At 41.7% G+C, this 21353-nt stretch overlaps 1 protein-coding gene across 3 annotated transcripts in view; it reads left to right on the forward strand.

Moving 5' to 3' along the window:
• Positions 1 to 21353, forward strand: part of DRAM1 (DNA damage regulated autophagy modulator 1) — a 50003-nt gene that overhangs the window by 11638 nt on the left and 17012 nt on the right. For 2 of the 3 annotated variants that reach the window (XM_003832579.5, XM_034934347.3), the window contains exons 2-3: positions 12473 to 12540; positions 15900 to 16042. In XM_003832579.5, coding sequence (XP_003832627.1) covers positions 12473 to 12540; positions 15900 to 16042 — 211 coding nt within the window. Of the gene's footprint in view, positions 1 to 4682; positions 4805 to 12472; positions 12541 to 15899; positions 16043 to 21353 lie in introns of those variants that run through there. The other variant, XR_010108951.1, reaches the window with a different exon arrangement.

Genomic DNA, 21353 nt, shown 5'->3' on the forward strand with positions numbered 1-21353 from the left:
TTTCCCATGAAGCACATTAAGCTTTTGAAGGGGGATAGGAAGAGGTTCATTTTTGCAAAAATGTCTGAAGACTCCAATTTTCCCACTGGACATTTTTTTTTTTTTTTTTGACAGAGTTTTGCTCTGTCGCCCAGGCTGGAGAGCAGTGGCATGATCTCAGCTCACTGCAGCCTCTGCCTCCCAGTTCAAGCAATTCTCCTGTGTCAGCCTCCTGAGTAGCCAGGACTACAAGTGCCTGCCACCATGCCCAGCTAATTTTTTTTATTTTTAGTAGAGACAGGGTTTCACTATGTTGGCCAGGCTGGTCTCGAACTCCTGGCCTCAAGTGATCTGCCCGCCTCGGCCTCAAAAAGTGCTGGGATTACAAGTGTGAGCCACCGCGTCCGGCCTCCCAGTGGCCATTCTTAATCTATATGTAAGGATATTGATCTTGTTTATTACCTGTCTCACACAAAATACATGCTCCATGAGGATAGAGATTTGGGGTTTGTCCACAGCATTTGTGATAGAGCCTGACACATTGCAGGCACTTGGTAAATATTGGTTGAATGTTGAACAAGATAATTTGTGTCATATGGTCCTGTTTCATTAACCTTGTTAGTTTCCTCCTCTTTAATTGTTAACTGATTCTGCCAGCACCTCATTGTTCATTGACTTTGGTTGCAGCTCTGTTTTCCAGCACAGTTAGAGATGAAATCCTTGTGTTTCAGAAGATTTGCGGTCCCAGTTTGTGGTCGATTTGACTTGCATTGTTGACTATTTACAATATTTAATAATAATACTGAGAGGGAACATAGCATGATTAAGAGCAACAGCTTTGGAACAGACAGCCTGGATTAGGGTATGGCTCCATTATGTGTTCCAGCTGTAGAACTTTGGACAGGTTACTTGACTTCTCTCTGCTTCTCTATTGGTTAATAATTGCACGTACTTCATTATTAACATGAACTCACAGAAAACTCATTAACACCCTGGTGGAGGAACATAGTATGTAGAAGCACTTGCTATTAGTATTATCAAGGGGCCAGTCCACATTGGTCTGGATAGGAAAGGATGTTTGGTTGGGAGCTAATTTTAGAAGTGATCGCTTTATATGTGAATGTAATATCAGAAGCTCTTTTATTCAGTAGCCTCAACTTAATCAACTTGCTGGGTTAACTGATGAATTTGTTCTTTGAAAAATGCACTGACTGAAGCCAATGGCCTCTGAAAACTCCCTCCTGTGAGGGCCACTCTATAGGTACTTGCTTCTCTTACCCATGTCTTTGTATTCTCATCAAATGCCAATTGTGTTTATTCCCAAATTGTATTTATGTTCATGCCAGTTGTATTTTGTATTGTAACTGTGTGACTTAATGCAATACATATTAACTGTTGATCTGTGTAGGCAAAAAGAGAATTGTAATTTCTAAAAAAATTTGGTTGGGCCGGATGCAGTGGCTCATGCCTGGAATCCCAGTGCTTTGGGAGGCTGAGGTGGGCGGATCACTTGAGGTCAGGAGTTCAATACCAGCCTGGCCAACATGGTGAAACCCCTTCTCTATTAAAAATACAAAATTAGCCAGGCATGGTGGCACACACTTGTAATCCCAGCTACTCGGGAGGCTGAGGCAGGAGAGTCACTCGAACCTGGGAGGCAGATGTTGCTGTGAGCTGAGATTGTGCCATTGCACTCCAGCCTGGGCGACAAGAGTGAAACTCCGTCTCAAAAAAGAAAAAATTGGTTGAATGCTTTGGAAAGATTAAAAAGAGACAAATTGTCCAAAAAAAATTTGTAGCCCTTTTAGTAATTATCTGACAGCTGTAAAGATTTAGGAAACTGGTATAAGGAAAACTGGAAGGAGTCTGAATTCAAATTGCTTCAAAAGTGTTTTTAAAACTTCCCTCCACTTTAAAGAAACCAAAATTGGAAATGAGATGATTCAGAGTAGATGCGATTTATATGCCAAGAAGACATAGTGGACCCATACTCTTGTAACGGCTTTGGTCTACATCCACAGGTGGGCAAATGAATATACATTGATACACTTTAAGTTAAAATAAAATGTTTGTGGTATGTATTCATTCATACAAGTTCTGAAGACTTTTTTCTTTTCTTTTTTTTTTTTTGAGACGAAGTCTCACTCTGTCACCCAGGCTGGAGTGCAGTGTTGCAATCTCGGTTCGCTGCAACCTCTGCCTCCTGGGCTCAAGTGATTCTCTGGCCTCAACCCCCTGAGTAGCTGGGACTACAGGCACGTGCCACCATGCACAGCTAATTTTTTGTTTTTGTTTTTTTAGTAGAGACGGGGGTTTCACCATGTTGGCCAGGCTGGTCTCGAACTCCTGACCTCAAGTGATCTGCCTGCCTTGGCCTCCCAAAGTCCTGGGATTACAGGCATGAGCCACTGTGCCTGGCCCTAATTTTTGATGACTTTTGCTTAAACCAACTTTTTTGATTACTGAAACTACACAGATTTTCAGGCAGTGGTGATGTTGGCTTTCCTGTTCAGCCGTAACAATGAGTACCAGGATAAAAAATACTCAGTTAATGAGGGCTGTGTGCATAAAATCACGTATTCTGACATGATGTTAATGACATATCAGTTTTTACAGTGCAGTGATTATAACCTCGTAGTATTTCTAATCTACAGTGTCACAAAGATGAAAAGGTAGGCATGCCATTTAAAACCTTTAGCTAGAAAAGTATTATTATTATTATTGTTTTGAGACAGAGTTTTTGCTCTGTTGCCCAGGCTGGTGTGCAATGGTGTGATCTCAGCTCACTGCAGCCTCCTCCTCCTGGGTTCAAGTGATTCTCCTGACTCAGCCTCCCGAGTAGCTGGGATTACAGGCGTCCGCCACCATGCCTGGCTAATTTTTGTATTTTTTAGTAGAGACGGGGTTTTACCATGTTGGTTAGGCTGGTCTCGAACTCTTGACCTCAGGCGATCCACCCACCTCAGCCTCCCGAAGTGCTAGGATTACAGGCATGAGTCACTGTGCCTGGCCGAAAAGTATTATTTTTGAGATGATCATTTATAATTGAATATTGATTTCACAAACACATGAAATTAGTTAATTCTAAGAAAAGCATAGTAAGAAAAGTGAAGATCCCAAACTTTTGCAGCCCCAAAATTAACTGAGGGTGATGGATGGAGTGTTGTTCATCCTGAGTCTACTGTAAATATATAATTTCTCCTCTGATTTGAATTTTCCCTGTCATTTGGGTACAACAAATTCTTTTGTTCTCAGTGAATTAAGTAAAATTATGAATATTTTTCTTCTATTTTTCCTTTTAAAAGGGCATTAGAGTATTGCTCAAAAGTCTTGACTGATGCAGGGCTGACGACTTTCAAACATCTCAATTTTTTTTTTTTTTGGTCAGGGGACAGGGTCTCACTCTGTTGCCCAGACTGGATTGCAGTGGCATGATCTCAGCTCACTGCAGCGTCTGCCTTCCGGGCTCAAGTGATCCTCCTACCTCAGCCTCCCAAGTAGCTAGAACTACAGGAACATGTCACCATGCTTGGCTAATTTTGTGTTTTTGTAGAGACGGGATCTCACTGTATTGCCTGGGCTGGTCTTGAACTCCTGGGCTCAAGAGATCCTCCCACCTCAGCCTCTCATAATGCTGGGATTACAAGTGTGAGCCACTGTGCCTGGCCTCAATCTCAATTAAAAAAAAGTTTCATAGTCCTCTTTACGTCACAGTAATTGCCTTTCATTCCATCAAGAACATGCATTGAAGAGTTATTGTGAGCCAAGGACACCATAGCTGGCTCCAGAAGAAATAGCTGATACACCCCTGATTGAAATGTACAACATGTAAACTCACATCAAAATGATAACAACTTTAAAGAAATGTAATATAGCACAGCAGAGAAGAGTTCCTAAATTGTTTCCATTGAAATTAGAGAGTTCTAGGGTTCTTTCCTCTTGGAAGTCCCCTCTCGTGAGAGAGCTGTTTTCCTTTCTCTTTCTTTTCCCTATTAAACCTCCACTCAGACAAGAAAAGAGATGAGATGAGACGAGATGAGAAGAGAAGGAAGGAAGGAAGGAAGGAAGGAAGGAAGGAAGGAAAGGAAGGAAGGAAGGAAGGAAAGGAAGGAAGGAAGGAAAGGAAGGAAGGAAAAGAAGGCAGGAAAAAAGGAAACTGGAGAGTTCTAGATGCACAGCTTGGCTTCCTTGTTTACTCTGTGATCAAGTTAGTTTCCTAAGACCGTTTCCTCATCTTTAAGATGGCAATAGTGAGCAGGACGTGGTGGCTCACGCCTGTAATCCCCACATTTTGGGAAGCCAAGGCAGGTGGATCACTTGAGGTCAGGAGTTTGAGACCAGCCTGGCCAACATGATGAAACCCCATCTCTACTAAAAATACAAAAATTAGCCATGCATGGTGGTGGGTGCCTGTAATCCCAGCTACTTGGGAGGCTGAGGCACGAGAATTGCTTAAACCTGTGAGGCAGAGGTTGCAGTGAGCCGAGATCGTGCCACTACACTCCAGCCTGGATGACAAGAGTTAGACTCTGTCTCAAAAAAAAAAAAAAAAAAAAAAAAAAAAAAGATGCCAGTAATGAGTACTTTCTAATGTTGTGAAGATCAAGTAAGATGTGCCTGGCGGAATGTAGTTGCTAAGGAAGTGTTCATTTCTAATTTTTTCTTTTTCTTTTTTCTTTTTTGATTTTTATTTATTTTTTGAGATGAAGCCTCACTCTGTCGGCCAGGCTGGAGTGCAGTGGCACGATCTTGGCTCACTGTAACCTCTGCCTCCTGGGTTCAAGCGATTCTCCTGCCTCAGCCACCCGAGTAGCTGGGATTACAGGTATGTGCCACCACGCCTGGCTAATTTTTGTATTTTTTAGTAGAGACAGGGTTTCACCATGTTGCCCAGGCTGCTATCAAACTCCTGACCTCAGGTGATCTGCCTGCCTTGGCCTCCCAAAGTGCTGGGATTACAGGTGAGAACCACCGAGCCCGGCCCTATTTTTTTTGGTCCTTGTAGCCACTGGAGTCCATGTGGGGATGGTTTCTAGAGATTCCCCTCAAATAACTTTCCAAATCAAACCACGTTCATCTCCCTCTTTATCACCATACTGGGCTAAGCACTCTGGACAAACTGCTAAAATAGCTTCCTTACGGTCTCCCTGGTCCACAATTGCCTCTCTACAGTCTTTTCAAAACATCCTTTAAAAACGTGTTGTATGTGTGAACAAGAGGGAACTCTGATGGAGAGAGGGCAAAATTGCTTGTGGGTAGTGAGAAAAGAGCAAGGTATTTGTATTTGTCAGTAGGAAATTCTTTTTAAGTTTCAGAATAGTTGATATAGCTGAAGGGTGCCCCCGCCATTCTATTTTTTTTTTTTTTTTTTTTTTGAGTCGGCGTCTTGCTCTGTCACCCAGGCTGGAGTGCAAAGGCGTGATCTCAGCTCACTGCAACCTCCACTTCCCGGGTTCAAGCGATTCTCCTGCCTCAGCCTTCCGAGTAGCTGGGACTACAGGCGCCCGCCACCACGCCCAGCTAATTTTTATACTTTTAATAGAGACGGGGTTTCACCATGTTGGCCAGGATGGTCTCGATCTCTTGACCTTGTGATCCGCCCGCCTCGGCCTCCCAAAGTGCTGGGATTACAGGCGTGAGCCACTGCGCCCGGCCTGCCCCCCACATTCTAAAACAGTCATCACCAAGTGAAGCTGCCAGAAAGTTAGCTCTCGTAACTAAAAGTAGCTAATAAAATGTAGTATGACTTTTTATTCCGTACTTATCCCTTTTAAATAATATATTTAAATATTATAAAGATAAAGGAAATGATGTTCTCTTTATACTGGGGAATTATGTTTTTTTAAGATTCTAAGTCCCTATCAATCATCCAAGCAATTAGTGTATGAGTTTGGAACAATCTAATAAATTTCAGGCTGGAGACACACATGATGTTGCATTTTGTTAGCATCTAAGTTCCTCCAATAAACCATAATTCTAGGCTTTGGAATATTTAAATCCTGTGTATCCAGTAACTTAAAGAACAAAGTTTGACCAAGCTTCAGAAAGTCTTCTATTATCCAGCATGTTTTCTTTGTATCGTTTTCATTCCTTTCAGTATCAAGTGATTATTCACTAGCTTAACATCATAAATTAGTTTGAAGTAGGATGTTACACAAACGACTTGGAATTTTCCACAGTCTGCTTAACTTGCAGAAATGTAAATACAGGAAATGTGGACATAAACGGATTTCCTAGGCACAACCTACCCCTAAAATAACTGTGTACACATAACAGCCTCAACAGCTTCTGAACCACAGGCAAATGAACAATTTGCTGGCCTTGTCCTCTTCACAGTTTCCAGAAAGTGCCTTATTAGCAAGGAGGCAAATCAGGTGGTGGGTGGAGCTGGGCAGGGCCCACTGCACTGCAGAAACTGTGTGGTGCAGAATGATGTGGTAGGAGCTGGGTAGAGAGACTACTGCTGCCAGGCTGGGAAGCAACTGGTTTTGCCTCTCACTCATTCTCCAGTTTACTGAATCAGGCACCCAGGCACAGTTAGGCCAACCAAATACTACTACCTCTGCCCTTGCATGATGGAATCATTTAGCTTGAGCTTAAAAAAAATAAATAAATAAAAAGAGGTTACCCACAGGGTCTCTTGGTTACCTCTTAGTGTTTACTTATCTGGATTCCAGTATCACCAGAATATGTGACTTAATATTTACTTATGTATGCTGTCCAAAAAAGCAAAAAACAAACCAACAAAAATAAAAAATATTTACTTAATATATAAGATCAGACATGGAAAGACATAAGAACATTTTTCATTGAGAGGTAAGAGCTATTTCATTTTTATTTTATTTTTTATTTTTTTTTTGAGACAGAGTCTTGCTGTGTCGCCCAGGCTGGTGTGCAGTGGTGCGATCTCGGCTCACTGCAACCTCCACCTCCTGGGTTCAAGAGATTCTTATGCCTCAGCCTCCTGAGTAGCTGGGATTACAGGCACCCACCACCATGCCAGGCTAATTTTTTTTTTTTTTTTTTTTTTTTAGTAGAGATAGGGTTTCACCATGTTGGCCAGGCTGGTCTCGAGCCCCTAACCTCAAGTGATCCACCTGCCTCGGCCTCTCAGAGTGCTGGGATTACTACAGGTGTGAGCTAATGTGCACCCAGCCTTCTTTCATCTTTAAAATGGTAATGGGCAAACACTATTGTTCTTAAAAGTTTTGAAACGTTCACATTTTCATTTGCCTCTTGGAAAGTTTTCATGAACTATTCTTGAGCAAAATTTCAGCTAATGTAAATTGGTACTGCTTTGTCACTTAGTGGAATTTTTTAAAAATTATTTTTATGTATTTTTTATTTCCTCACCTCTTTGAATTCTACACTTAGTGTAAATAAATCACAAATTGATAATTGTTATCTGATAGATTTGGGAATTTGTGACTCAGATTGTATCTAACAAATATTTTGCTGATGAATGAGTAAATTTTATAGCTATCTGTGGAGTTAAAAGAAAAAAACTTTGAAAAGATGGGTGTTTAATCAAACAACTGGGTATGAATTTTTGTTGTGTCAACACTGTTGTATTGTACTGTTGCAGTGCAAAGGTGTAGGAATGTGGGCTATTGATATTCAGGCATTGATGGTGGGTGTTATAGCCTCAGTCATCCTGAAAAATAATCAGATTTGCCATGGCAGTATTTGGCAGAAAGGTTTTACAATTATAGCATTTGAGGAGTTTCTAAGATCTTGCCTAGTTTACATCTTTCTGGTCTACAACAAAGGCATAATGATGTCTTCTCATCACCATGCTGGTTCATTCCCGTGGCGTGCTGGAGCTAGCTGGTGTCTGCTCCTGAGCAGGGACTGTGTGCTTCTCTTCCAACTCCACGTTCAATGACCTGCCGTTTGGTAGCCCAAATTTTGTTTTTATTTATTTATTTCGTTTTTTTGTTTTGGTTCTTTTGGTAGCCTGAATTTTAACGTGTTGAGAGTATTTTCACCATGGAAGTTGGCAAATGCCACAAACCAGGCACCCTCCAGAGCTGGCTGTTAAACACTGACCAGCATCTATATTAGTGTTTGCTCCCCGCCCCCAATCATTCTCCTAATGGCTTAGTTCCTTGTCTGCTGTTAAAGCAGAGGAGAGGCTGGGAAGTCAGGGAGTTAAACATCTGTATTGGGATAGGGAATCCTCTGTGTAGCTCTGTGATCTTGAACAAGTTATATAGCCTCTCTAATACCCAATTTCCTACTTTGTAAAATGGGGTTGATATAGACCCCCCTCAGGGTTGTAAAGATGAAATGAAATGATATATGGTAAGCACCTAATGGTGCCTGGTGTGTACATAGTCAATGCTCAGTAAGTGGTGTTGATTAGGTCAGTTTTTTTTTTTTTTTTTTTGGCCAGTACTGATATTCATTCAATGGCTATTTGCAAAGTGCTTTTGGTTCCACCGGTATAGTTTTATTTATTTACTTATTTATTTTAATCTTAGTCCCAAATATTCTGAGCTTCCCTTCACCTGTATTTTTTTTTAATTAATTAATTAATTTATTTTTGAGATAAGGTCTCACTCTGTCACCCAGGCTGGAGGGCAGTGACATGATCTCGGCTCACTGCAACCTCTGCCTACTGGGCTCAAGTGATCTTTCCACCTTAGCCTCCTGAGTAGCTGAGACTACAGGTAGGTGCCGCCATGCCTGGCTTTTTGTATTTATTTTATTTTTTATTTATTTTTTAATTTTTGAGACAGAGTCTCATTCTATTGCCTAGGCTGGAGTGCAATGGCATGATCTTGGCTCACTGCAACCTCCACCTCCCAGGTTCAAATGATTCTCCTGCCTCAGCCTCCTGAGTAGCTGGGATTACAGGCATGCACCACTATGCCTGGCTAATTTTTATATTTTAGTAGAGATGGGGTTTCACCATGTTGGCCAGGCTGGTCTTGAACTCCTAACCCGAAGTGATCCACCCGTCTCAGCCTCCCAAAGTGCTGGGATTACAGGCATGAGCTACCGCACCCAGCCAATTTTTGTATTTTTTGTAGAGACAGGGTTTCACCATGTTGCCCAGGGTTTCACCATGTTGCCCAGGCTGGTTTCGAACTCCTGAGCTCAAGTGATCCATCCTCCTCGGCCTCCCAAAATGCTGGGATTACAGGTGTGAGCTACCGTGCCTGGCCTCCACCTGTATGGTTTTAAATGTACAGATAAGCAAGAATAAAACACGACCCTGGAATTCCGAGTTTTCAGATCACGTGTTTGATGTCATGTGGACTCCACACCTGGGCCTTTGACATAGTCTCAATTTGCCATCAATAGACAGAGTCCCCAAGTCTGGTCTTCTCTTCAGTCAGAGCACCTAGAGCACCTTCATATCCCCACCTCCCTATCTTCCTAAATATCCTCCTCATTCTTTCATTGCCTTCCCTTTCTCCACAGACAGGCAAACAACCTTCTTCCCAGCGCTTCTCCTCTGTGTTTGCTCCCATGCCTGGCATGTGGCTGTCTGAGGTTCAGAATTATTCTCAGACCTGTGTAACAAGAACTCTAGGATGAGTCACCTGGTGCCTGCTTTTTTATACCCTCAGGCCAAGGCAGGGAGGCCTGATTTCCCTGGCAGAGTTAATTGTGTGGCAAAAGTGCTGCCCAAGGTTATGAGCTGTCTCTGCTTTTTTCCCCATTACTGGTTCCCATTCCTGTCTCTCTGCCCATTCAGCATTGTGCTCAGAAGGGCATCCTCCACCTCAACATTCCTGTAGTGTGAAAAATGGTTATTGTAGGAAAAGTGGTAATGCTAAATTCTAAACCCTTCAGGTTTTTTTTTTTTTTTGAGACGGAGTCTCGCTCTGTCACCCAGGCTGGAGTGCTGTGGCGTGATCTCAGCTCACTGCAAACTCTACCTCCTGGGTTCAAGCGATTCTCCTGCCTCAGTCTCCCGAGTAGCTTGGATTACAGGCACGCTGTACCATGCCCAGTTAATTTTTGTATTTTTAGTAGAAACAGGGTTTCACCATGTTGGCCAGGCTGGTCTCAAACTCCTGAGCTCAAGTGATCTTCCCGCCTCGGCCCACGGAAGTCCTGGAATTACAGGCATGAGCCACTATACCCAGCCTAAATTCTAAACCCTTCAGGTTCTTGCAATACCAGTGACATTGAAATTGAATTAATTTGGAGTAAAGGCATTTGCTGTAAGGGAGGCTATTTTTGTTTTTTTGTTTTTTTTTGTTTTTTGAGAAGGAGTCTCACTCTGTCACCCAGACTGGAGTACAGTGGCACGATCTTGGCTCACTGCAACCTCCACCCTCTGAGTTCAAGTGATTCTCCTGCCTCAGCCTCCGGAGTAGCTGGGATTACTGGCGTCTGCCACCGCGCCTGGCTAATTTTTTATATGTTTAGTAGAGACGGGATTTCACCATGTTGGCCAGGCTGGTCTTGAACTCCTGACCTCGTGATCCACCTGCCTCGGGCTCCCGTAGTGCTGGGATTACAGGTGTGAACCACCGCGCCTGGTCATAAGGGAGGCTATTAACTTCTTTTTCTTTTTTTTGAGACAGAGTCTTGCTCTGTCGCCCAGGCTGGAGTGCAATGGCGCAATCTTGGCTCACTGCAACCTCTGCCTCCTGGGTTCAAGCGATTCTCCTGCCTCAGCCTCCTGAGTAGCTGGGATTAGAGGCACCCACCACCATGCTTAGCTAATTTTTGTATTTTTTAGTAGAGATGGGATTTCATCACGTTGGTCAGGCTGGTCTCGAACTCCTGACCACAGGTGATCCACCCACCTCGACCTCCGAAAGTGCTGGGATTACAGGCGTGGGCCACTGCGCCTGGCCCTATTAACTTCTTTATACTCCACTTTAAATACGAAGTGTTCGCAAAACTTAAAAAATTCCTGTTTTCTGCATACACAGGCTCCTTGTGGAATTCTTCAAACACTTACAAGTGCATCATTTTCAACGTGATCGGTTTTTTAATACTTAAATTTCAGAGCTGTTTACAAATGTAGAAACACTCAAAATAAGTTCAAGTTGTTTCATGTTGGGAGCTCTTTTGCCATCAGTTTTAAAGTGAGCAGCCTGAAAATGAAAAAAATTAAAGCTTGGCACTAATAGAAAATAGAACATGTTGGCCAGACATGGTGGCTTACACCTGTAATCCCAGCACTTTCGGAGGTTGAGGCAAGAGGATTGCTTGAGCTCAGGACTTCAAAACCAGCCTGGGTAACATAGCAAAACCCTGTCTCTAAAAAATAAAAAAAAAGAACATGTCAAACAGTATTTTCCAACTCATTTAATTAATTGAAAGACTGTACCTGAAAAATGTTTTACAGAAACCCTTTTTTGTTAAAATAATTTACCACAATTAATATACCCTAGATACCCTATTATTTCCATAAAGTATTCCTAGAGATCAATAATATTGTTCAGTTTTCTTTTTCTTTTTTTTTTTTTGAGACAGAGTTTCACTGTTGTTGCCTAGGCTGGAGTGCAATGGTGTGATCTCGGCTCACCGCAACCTCCGCCTCCCGGGTTCAAGTGATTCTCCTGCTTCGGCCTCCTGAGTAGCTGGGGTTACAGGCATGTGCCACCATGGCCGGCTAATTTTGTATTTTTAGTAGAGATGAGGCTTCTCCATGTTGGTCAGGCTGGTCTCGAACTTCTGACCTCAGGTGATCCGCCCGCCTCAGCCTCCCAAAGTGCTGGGATTACAGGCGTAAGCCACCGTGACCGGCCTCAGATTTTTATCATAATATTTTCAGCAGATAATAAAATCTCAATTATTAGAAAATAAAGTGATGTGTTTATGTGTATTTAACATGCCAATATTAGAATTTTCAAACGCGATTTTTTTTTTTTTTTTTTTTGAGACCGAGTCTTGCTCTGTTGCCCAGGCTTGAATGCAGTGGCATGATCTCGGCTCACCATAACCTCCGCCTCCCTGGTTCAAGAGATTTTCCTGCTTCAGCCTCCCAAGTAGTTGGGACTACAGGCACCTGCCACCACGCTGGGCTAATTTTTGTATTTTTAGTAGAGATGGGGGTTTTACCATGTTGGCCAGGCTGGTCTTGAACTCCTGACCTCAGGTGATCCTCCCACCTCCACCTCCCAAAGTGCTGGGATTACAGGTGTGAGCCACTGCACCCGGCCTCAAACATGATTTTAGATCTTTTTTTTGTTTTTTTTTTCTTTTTCAAAGTAGTCATTCTTCACTGAGAATGAACACATACCAAGGTTAGTGGGTTTGATCATTTGAAAAATGGCAGCACCATTCATTTTAAACATTTTCTGGCTTTTTACTATGGAATCTCTCATGGTATAAAAATAAATTTTAGATTTTTCAGAGCCAAAATGAAAATACTTTAGAACAAAATCAGGCCAAATCTTTGGAATTCAAAGTGGCTGAACACCTAAAAGAAACAGAATATAAAACTTGCCAATTACGTGTCTTCCCAGAGGTCTGGACAGAATTTCTTTCTAATAATTTGGACATTTCTTCCCTTTGCCAGTGATACGGGAACAACACCTCCAGAGAGTGGTATTTTTGGGTTTATGATAAACTTCTCTGCATTTCTTGGTAAGTACGCAATAATTATTATAAATAATTGAAAAGCTCACAATTCCAAGTGAAGTTGATGTGTCATTTGTAGTTTTCATATAATTTTTATTTTATTTTATTTATTTTTTCTGAGACAGGGTCTCTGTCATCCAGGCTGGAGTGCAGTGGTGTGATCACGGCTCACTGCAGCCTCAACCTGCCAGGCTCAAGCAGTCCTCCCACCTCAGCCTCCGGAGTAGCTGGTACTACAGGCACACACCACCACGCCCAGCTAATTTTTTGTAGTTTTTTTGTAGAGATGGGGTTTCACCATGTTGCCAGGCTGGCCTTGAGCTCCCGGGCTTCAGTGATCCACCTGCCTTGGCCTCTCAAAGTGCTGAACTTACAGGTGTGAGCCACTGCACACGGCCTTGTGTATAATTTTTTTAAAAGCACAGTCTTTGCAGCTAGATTTTTGTCCTATTTTGAGAAACTGAAGTTAAAAGATATAAAAAATTATGGCTTTATTAGAGAACTATACTTTAATTAGTAATTTGTAACAGGATTTGCTGTAGGTGGTTTTAAATACCAAACTTCTGGAACGGATTTTAAGTGCAATTTAGTTTTTAAAAGTGTTGATTTATGGTCAAGACACTTATGTAAGCCAAAGACACCCAATGCGTAAGCTAAGTTTCTCAAAGTGTATTCTGAAGGCAAGCTGATGAGAAGTCACCTGGAGTTCTCGTAAAATGCAGGTTCCTGGGCCATGCTACTCAACCAGAACCTTTGGGAGTGTGGGTTCCTGAAGATGGGTTGTAAACAAGCACTCTAGGGGACTTGGTTTCTCACTAAAGTTTGAGGACCATTGACAAAGGCATTATCTTACCTGTTAGAGAAAGGGGACAGGTGGAGCAAGGAATAGTATGATTTTTCTTTTCAGTTCCTCAGATGTACCTAAGATGCAGATGATAGGGTACAACCTTGTCATAAGCCAATTAATGTAATGCATATTAATTACAACTATTGTATAATTAATGTAAAGCTCAGTCTTCTATAAGGTGATCCAAGTATATAGATATCAGATGTGGGGCATTTTCTCTTAGTCCTTCTATAATCTCCCCCCAAACAATCAAGTGTTTGCCAAGGGCCTATCTTGTAACCAACGCTTTCTGTTCCTCTCTACTGGTACAGTGTGAGAAGGGACAGTGATGCTGACCCTACTTAGTGACTTGGCATTTTGGAATTTGTTCATCCTACTTGGTAGCAGGAAAGTTTCACCGCATCACCATTTGTAGTCCTCCTAAAGTTTTGGAGGTGAGCAAGGGGAAGTAGCAATATGGAGTCAGTCAATCCCAGTGCCCTCTTACACCATCCTTGCCAAGAATCCAGACTTGGAAAACAGAGAGATTATTTTATCACAGCAAGTGATAAATACGGCTTTTGCTTCTGAATAAAGCAGAAACTGACATAAATATATTCATTTGAAATAGTCTATGTGAGCTCATGCCTGTAATTCTAGCATTTTGGGAGGCTGAAGCAGGAGGATCTGTTGAGCCCAGGAGTTCAAGACCAGCCTGGGCAATGTAGTGAGATCTCATCTCTACAAAAAGTTAAAAAAGAAAGAAAGAAAGAAAAAAGAAGTTAGCTGGGTGTGGTGATGTGTGCCTGTAGTCCCAGCTACTTGGAAGGATAAAGTGGAAGAATTGCCTGAGCCCAGGAGGTCAAGGCTGCAGTGAACCATGACTGTGCCGCTGCACTCCCACCCAGGTGACAGAGCAAGTCCCTGTCTCCACAAAAAAAAAAAAAAAAAAAAAAAAAGACTTATGATAAGTTATTAGTTTTTAGCCTGCTTTTTAAAAATTCAGGAATAGATTATGGCCGTCATACTATGTAAATATATACACATCTACTTTATCCTTTCCACACATGCATGATATCTTTCACAAGGATGTATTATCATTTATTTAATCAGTTCCCTATTGTCCAACATTTAGGCTATTTCTGGTATTTTGTAATTCTAATGTTGAAGTGAACATCTTTTAAATATATCTTTGCATATTTGTGTGAGTTTTTCTATAAGATAAATTTGCTGAGTTAAAGGGAATATGTATCTAAAATTATGGTAGCTATTTATTTATTCAACATTTACTAAGTATGTACTATATGATAGGGTTTGTGCTTGTTTATGACTTAGTGTTGAGGTTACAACAGCCAACAAAACAGACAAGAGCCCTGCTCTCATGGAGGCTACATTTTATTGCCAAATTACAACAAATGGTATTTGGTTAATTGACTAGCTATTTGGAAAAACATACCTTTACTATCCTCCTCACATCATACACAAAAACCAATTGCAATTTAATAAACATGAAAAGCAAAACTATGCAATAATTAAATTACAGGAGAATGTTTTTTAAACCTTGGAATAGAAACACAAAACGCAGAAGAATTGATAGATATGAGTAGATTAAAAATTAAAACTTTCAAATGATGTAAGATACAAGATACAATGTTAAAAGACAAATAGCAGAGCAGAAGAAAATTTGTAATATTTATAGCAGATAATAGACTAATGGACATAATGTGTAAAAAGTAACTACAAATTAGATATCGACAAGCCCAAGAGAAGAATAAAAAGAAAATTGTAAACATGCATTTCTCAGAAGAAGAAATGCAAATGACCAGTAGATATACTGAAAGTTGCTAAATCTTGCTAATGATCAGAGAAATGCAAACTAACCCAACAGGTTGGATTTTCATTTATTAGACTGACAGAATTAAAAAGGCAAGGGCATACACAATTGCTCGCAAATTCTGCTGGTGGGAGTCTAAATCGTCAACGGGCTGGAGCAATTTGGAGGTGTTTCTAATTGTGCATGGTTTTTTGACCCAGTAATATTACTTCTAGGAACTGGTCTTTCAGAAACCCAAAGATTTATATACAAGGATATTCATGGAGTGTTGTTTGTAGCAGGAAAAACATGGAAACAATGTAGAAATTCATTCTTAGGAGAATGAGGAATAAATATAGTATCTCATACCACAGACCATGATAAGATCCCTGAAAACAATGAAGTAGATCTGTTTGTACTTGCTTGAAAAGATCTCCATGGTACACTGTTAAATGGAAAAAGCAAGTCACAGAGTAATACATGTACTATAATAGCATTTACATGAAAAGGACAACAGCCAAGGGGTGTGTGTGTGTGTGTGTGTATGTGTGTGTGTGTGTCTGTTCATGCTGGGGAGAGAGTAAGATGGAGTCAGGAGGGACAGGGGTGGGAAAGTGGGGAGACTTGCAATCAGTACATTTTTAAAAAGTGATACAAAGCTGCTCCTGTTTTTCATCCTAAAGACATCAAATTATGAACATTCATCAAAGTTCTCTTCTTTTTCAGGTGCAGCCACGATGTATACAAGATATAAAATAGTACAGAAGCAAAATCAAACCTGCTATTTCAGCACTCCTGTTTTTAACTTGGTGTCTTTAGTGCTTGGATTGGTGGGATGTTTCGGAATGGGCATTGTCGCCAATTTTCAGGTATAACCTGGAGCTTTTTCAGTTATGAGGAGTGGTGGAGTGTATGTGTCTGAAGAGAGCAGCAGAAATGCAAGAGGCACACTTATGCCATTATAGCCATTAAATGCTTGATGAGTTTACAATAAGTGGGTTAGTTTGCTTTTTAGAAACCTTTAACATTTGGAAATCAGGGCCAGGTGTGGTGGCTCACACCTGTAATCCCAGCACTTTGGGAAACTGAGGTGGATCATAAGACCAGGAGTTCAAGACCAGCCTGGCCAACATGGTGAAGCCTCATTTCTACTAAAAATACAAAATTAGCCAGGCGTGGCGTCACATGCCTGTAATCCCAGCTACTCAGGAAGCTGAGGCAGGAGAATTGTTTGAACCTGGAAGGTGGAGGTTGCAGTGAGCCGAGATTGTGCCACTGCACTTGACAGAGCGAGACTCTATCTCAAAAAAAAAAAAAAAAAAGCATTTGAAAGTGAGTTCTGATACTTGGGAAAAATGGGGTGCACATTTGCATGATTATGAGAGTGTGTGATTCAGAGGAGGCCTTGGGCTTTGCATTGCTCCATGTTGTCATTGATGTGGTTTGATGTGTTGGGAGAGCTACTTCAGCTACTGTGATGATTTTGTTAAGAGTGTGAAAATATTTGTATGTGTTTACCAATTCTACCATGTAAACCTCTGGTATTCAAAGAGGAGGCTCCCGGTGACATTTCTTTATATTTTTATGACAGTATGCATTTTGTTTTTCATAACAACAAACATTTATTGAAATTTTCCTGTGACACATGTTTAAGAAAATATTCCATATTTTAACCATACAATTATAATAAAAGCCTTGTAAGATAGGCACTATTATTTTCCCCATTTATCAATGGTAAAATGGAGGCCTAGAGAGGTTAATACTTGCCTAAGATCAGTTGAATAATGCATGGCAGAGGCGAGCTTTGAATTGAAGTCATCTTCCTAGAGCCTGTGAGAGCTATCCTCAATGCTAACATGAAGATATATCTGTGACAAAAAAAACCAAGTACACGATGCATAGTTCTACCATCAGGAAGCACACACACAGAAAATTTAAAAAGGAAGACCTAGAGTGGTATAATTTGTCTAGTACAGTGTGGTTATGGTTTAATGGGGGCTAGTATAGATATATCACTTTATCCTCTGAATAACCACATCATGAGAGATACAGATGTCAGTTTTTAAACCATTTAAGGGCTGACTTTAAGAAGAAAACTTAGATGGTTAAATAATTTCAACTTTTGGTTCCCCTTAAGTCTTCAATGATGTGATTAAATCTTCACAAAAACCAGAAATAGAATCTTAACTTCCCAAGGAGCAAAGTGTTTGACTTGTCATTGTTCCGATAACTGTATCTTTACAACTTCCTTGTTTGGTATCCTGTAATTCATTTTCGTCATATCAGGAGCAAACCAACTTGAGCTAACTCAAGATGATTTTGAGATGTGTGGGCAAGAGAGAGTGTGACTGCCTCTTTTTTTTTTCTTTTTTTGTAGAGACAGAGTCTTGCTCTGGCGCCCAGGCTAGAGTGTAGTGGCGTGATCTCGGTTCACTGCAACCTCCGCCCCGGGTTCAAGTGATTCTCATGCCTCAGCCTCCCGAGTAGCTGGGATTACAAGCACCCACCACCATGTCCAGCTAATTTTTGTATTTTTAGTAGAGATAGGGTTTCACCATGTTGGCCAGGCTGGTCTTGAACTCAAGTGATCTGCCTGCCTTGGCCTCCCAAAGTGCTGGGATTACAGGCATGAGCCACCGTGCCCAGCCATGGTGATTTTTCTTGAGTTGCAATAAATCACATTTTTGAGAATTTCACAGATAATCTTTTTCCCAAATGGGTGGGTGAGATGGCTACTTTTTGGTGTGTCCTCACTAACTTCTGTCAATACTTTATTTTCCCTCAGAAAGTTTTCTTTTTGAAATTCTGTCATTTGTGGCAACATGGATGAACCTGGAGGACCTTATGCTAAGTGAAATAAGCCAGTCACAGAGGGACAAATACTGAATGCTGTCACTTATATGTGGAATCTAAGAAAATCAAACTTACAGGAGAGAGTAGAATGGTGTTACAGGAATGAAGAGGAAGATGAGGAGCGAGGAGTTATTGGTCAAAGGGTACCAAGTTTCAGTTAGACTGAATTAATAATTCTGGAGATCTATTACTGCACAGCATGGTGACTATAGTTAATAATAGTGTATTGTATATTTCAAAGTTGCTAAAACAGTAGATTTTAAATGTTCTCATCACAAAAAAAATGAATAAGTATGTGAGGTGATTGATATGTTAATTACCTTGATTTAATCATTCCACAGTGTAAACATACATCAAAACATCTACAGCCAGGTGTGGTGGCTCATACCTGTAATCCCAGCACTTAGGGAAGCCAAGGCAGGAGGAATGCTTTAGCCCAGGAGTTTGAGACTAGTCTGGGCAACATAGGGCAACACAGGGAGACCGTGCCTCTGGAAACACACACACACATACACACACACACACACACCTATAAGCCTCATAAATATGAACAATTATTATTATTTTTTGAGACAGAGTCTCTCTCTGTTGCCCAGGCTGCAGTGCAGTGGCGCGATCTCGGCTCACTGCAACCTCCGCCTCTCAGGTTCAAGCAATTATTCCTGCTTCAGCCTCCCGAGCAGATGGTATCACAGGCACCTGGCACCATGCCCAGCTGATTTTTGTATTTTTTTAGTAGAGATGGCGTTTCGCCATGTTGGCCAGGCATGTCTTGAACTCCTGACCTCAGGTGATCCTCCCACCTTGGCCTCCTGAAGTGCTGTGAGGTGTGAGCCATCGTGCCCAGCCTATAAACAATTATTATTTGTCAATTAAAAATAAAAACTTTTAAAGTTTCCTTTTTAGAAAACAAACTTTCCAAGGTTTAACCCTGTCAGTATTCACGTATTCTTTTTTTTTTTTTTTTGAAGCTGAGTGATAGAGCTTTAGGGTTTGTTTTTTGTTTGTTTGTTTTTTTGTTTTTTTGAGACAGAGTCTCGCTCTGTCACCCAGGCTGGAGTGCAGTGGCGCAATCTCGGCTCACTACAAGCTCTGCCTCCCGAGTTCACGCCATTCTCCTGCCTCAGCCTCCCAAGTAGCTGGGACTACAGGCGCCCGCCACCACGCCCGGCTAATTTTTTGTATTTTTAGTAGAGACGGGGTTTCACCACATTAGCCAGGATGGTCTTGATCTCCTGACCTCGTGATCCACCTGCCTCAGCCTCCCAAAGTGCTGGGATTACAGGCGTGAGCCACCGCGCCTGGCTGATAGAGCTTTATTAAACTATTCTCTCTCTCTCTCCCTCTCTGTTGTTATTACCTTTTAAATTACCAAGAGAGTTTCTAAAAAGCAATCCAGAAAGAGTGCCGGGTTTTAACTTTATCGAAAATTCATGTCTGATCTAAAAATCATTTCCCTGCTTTTTTGATTGATTGGTTGAGGAAGGGTCTCGCTCCTTCACCTAAGCTGGAGTGCAATAGCACAACCATAGCTCACTGTAACCTTGAACGCTTAGACTAAGCCTTGAACTCCTCCTGTCTCAGTCTCTTGAGTAGCTGAGACTATGGGTGCATCACCATGCCCAGCTAATTCTTATTTTCACTTTTGTAGAGATGGGGTCTTGCTATGTTTCTGAGGCTGTTCTTCAACTCCTGGCCTCATGTGATCCTCCCATCTCCACCTCCCAAAATGTTGGGATTACAAACACAAGCCACCATACCCTGTCGTATTTTATTTTTCATATATAACTTCCCTGAATCTATATGCCTATGTTAGGAATCTTATTTATTTATTTATTTGTATTTGTATTTTTACCTTTATTTTTTGAGACAGGGTCTTGATCTGTTGCTCAGGCTGGAGTGCAGTGGTGTGATCATGGCTCACTGCAATCTCTGCCTTGTGAGCTCAAGCAATCCTCCCACCTCAGCCTCCTGAGTAGCTAAACCTACAGGTTCATGCCATCATGCCCAACAAATTTTTGTAGTTTTTGTAGAGACAGTGTTTCACCACATTGTCCAGGTTGGTCTTGAACTCCTGAGCTCAAGTGATACACCTGCCTTGGCCTCCCAAAGTGATGAGTTTACAGACATAAGCCACTGTGCCCAGTCTTTTATTTATTTTTATTTTATTTTTTGAGACAAGGTCTCACTCTGTTGCCCAGACTAGAGTGCAGTGGTGCTATCATAGCTCACTGCAGCCTTGGTCTCCCAAGCTCAAGTGATTCTGCCACCTCAGCCTCCCAAGTAGCTGGGACTACAGGCACACACCATCATGCCCATCTGATTTTATTTATTTATTTATTTATTTATTTATTTATTTTTTGAGATGGAGTCTCGCTCTGTCTCCCAGACTGTAGTTCAGTGGCACAATCTCGGCTTACTGCAGTCTCCACCTCCTGGGGTCCAGTAATTCTCCTGCCTCAGTCTCCCTGGTAGCTGGGATTACAGGCACGCGCCACCACGCCTGCCTAATTTTTGTATTTTTAGTAGATACGCGGTTTCACCACGTTGGCGAGGCTGGTCTCAAAGTCCTGACCTTGTAATCCACCTGCCTCAGCCTCCCAAAGTGCTGGGATTACAGGCGTGAGCCACAGTACCTGGCCCATGCAAGGTATCTTAGGTATACAGAAACTATATGATGTATTGCAGAGTCAGTGCAGTCATATTTGAATATAACACCAATCATGTAATCAATTTCTCCCCTTATTTCTAGGTTTGATACTAAGAAATACATTTCCTTAGAAATAAGTTAAAAGGTCTTTTTTTTTTTTTCTGCACCTCCCTTTCTTATGTGGTGAATGAAAATTTAATATCAGTTCATTTGTGCTCCAGCTTGAGGTTGAACTGTCTGGATGGCAAATATTGTGCTGGGGAAGCCCAGGTCAGAGGGAAGCTGGGGGAAGAGTGTGTTCACCGTGAGCTGAGGCCAAGGGGTGGCCTGTGGCCAAAACCAGGCTCTCCTGGACAACACTTTAACTTGCCCTTTGCAAAGCTTGCATGTTCAAGCTTAAGTCAAGACCCAGTGGTTCCATCTAAATGTTCCTCGACTGGAAGGTTGTGCCCAGTGCACATTTGAAAGGAGCCGAGGCTGGGCGTGGTGGCTCATGCCTATAATCTGAGCACTTTGGAAGGCTGAGGTGGGTGGATCACCTGAGGTCATAAGTTCGAGACCAGCCTGGCCAACATGGAGAAACCCCCGTCTCTACTGAAAACAGAAAAATTAGCTCAGTGTGGTGGTGCATGCCTGTAATCCCAACTACTCGGGAGGCTGGGGCATGAGAATCGCTT

Source organism: Pan paniscus, chromosome 10 (genome assembly GCF_029289425.2).
Source record: "Pan paniscus chromosome 10, NHGRI_mPanPan1-v2.0_pri, whole genome shotgun sequence".
Taxonomy (NCBI): domain Eukaryota; kingdom Metazoa; phylum Chordata; class Mammalia; order Primates; family Hominidae; genus Pan; species Pan paniscus.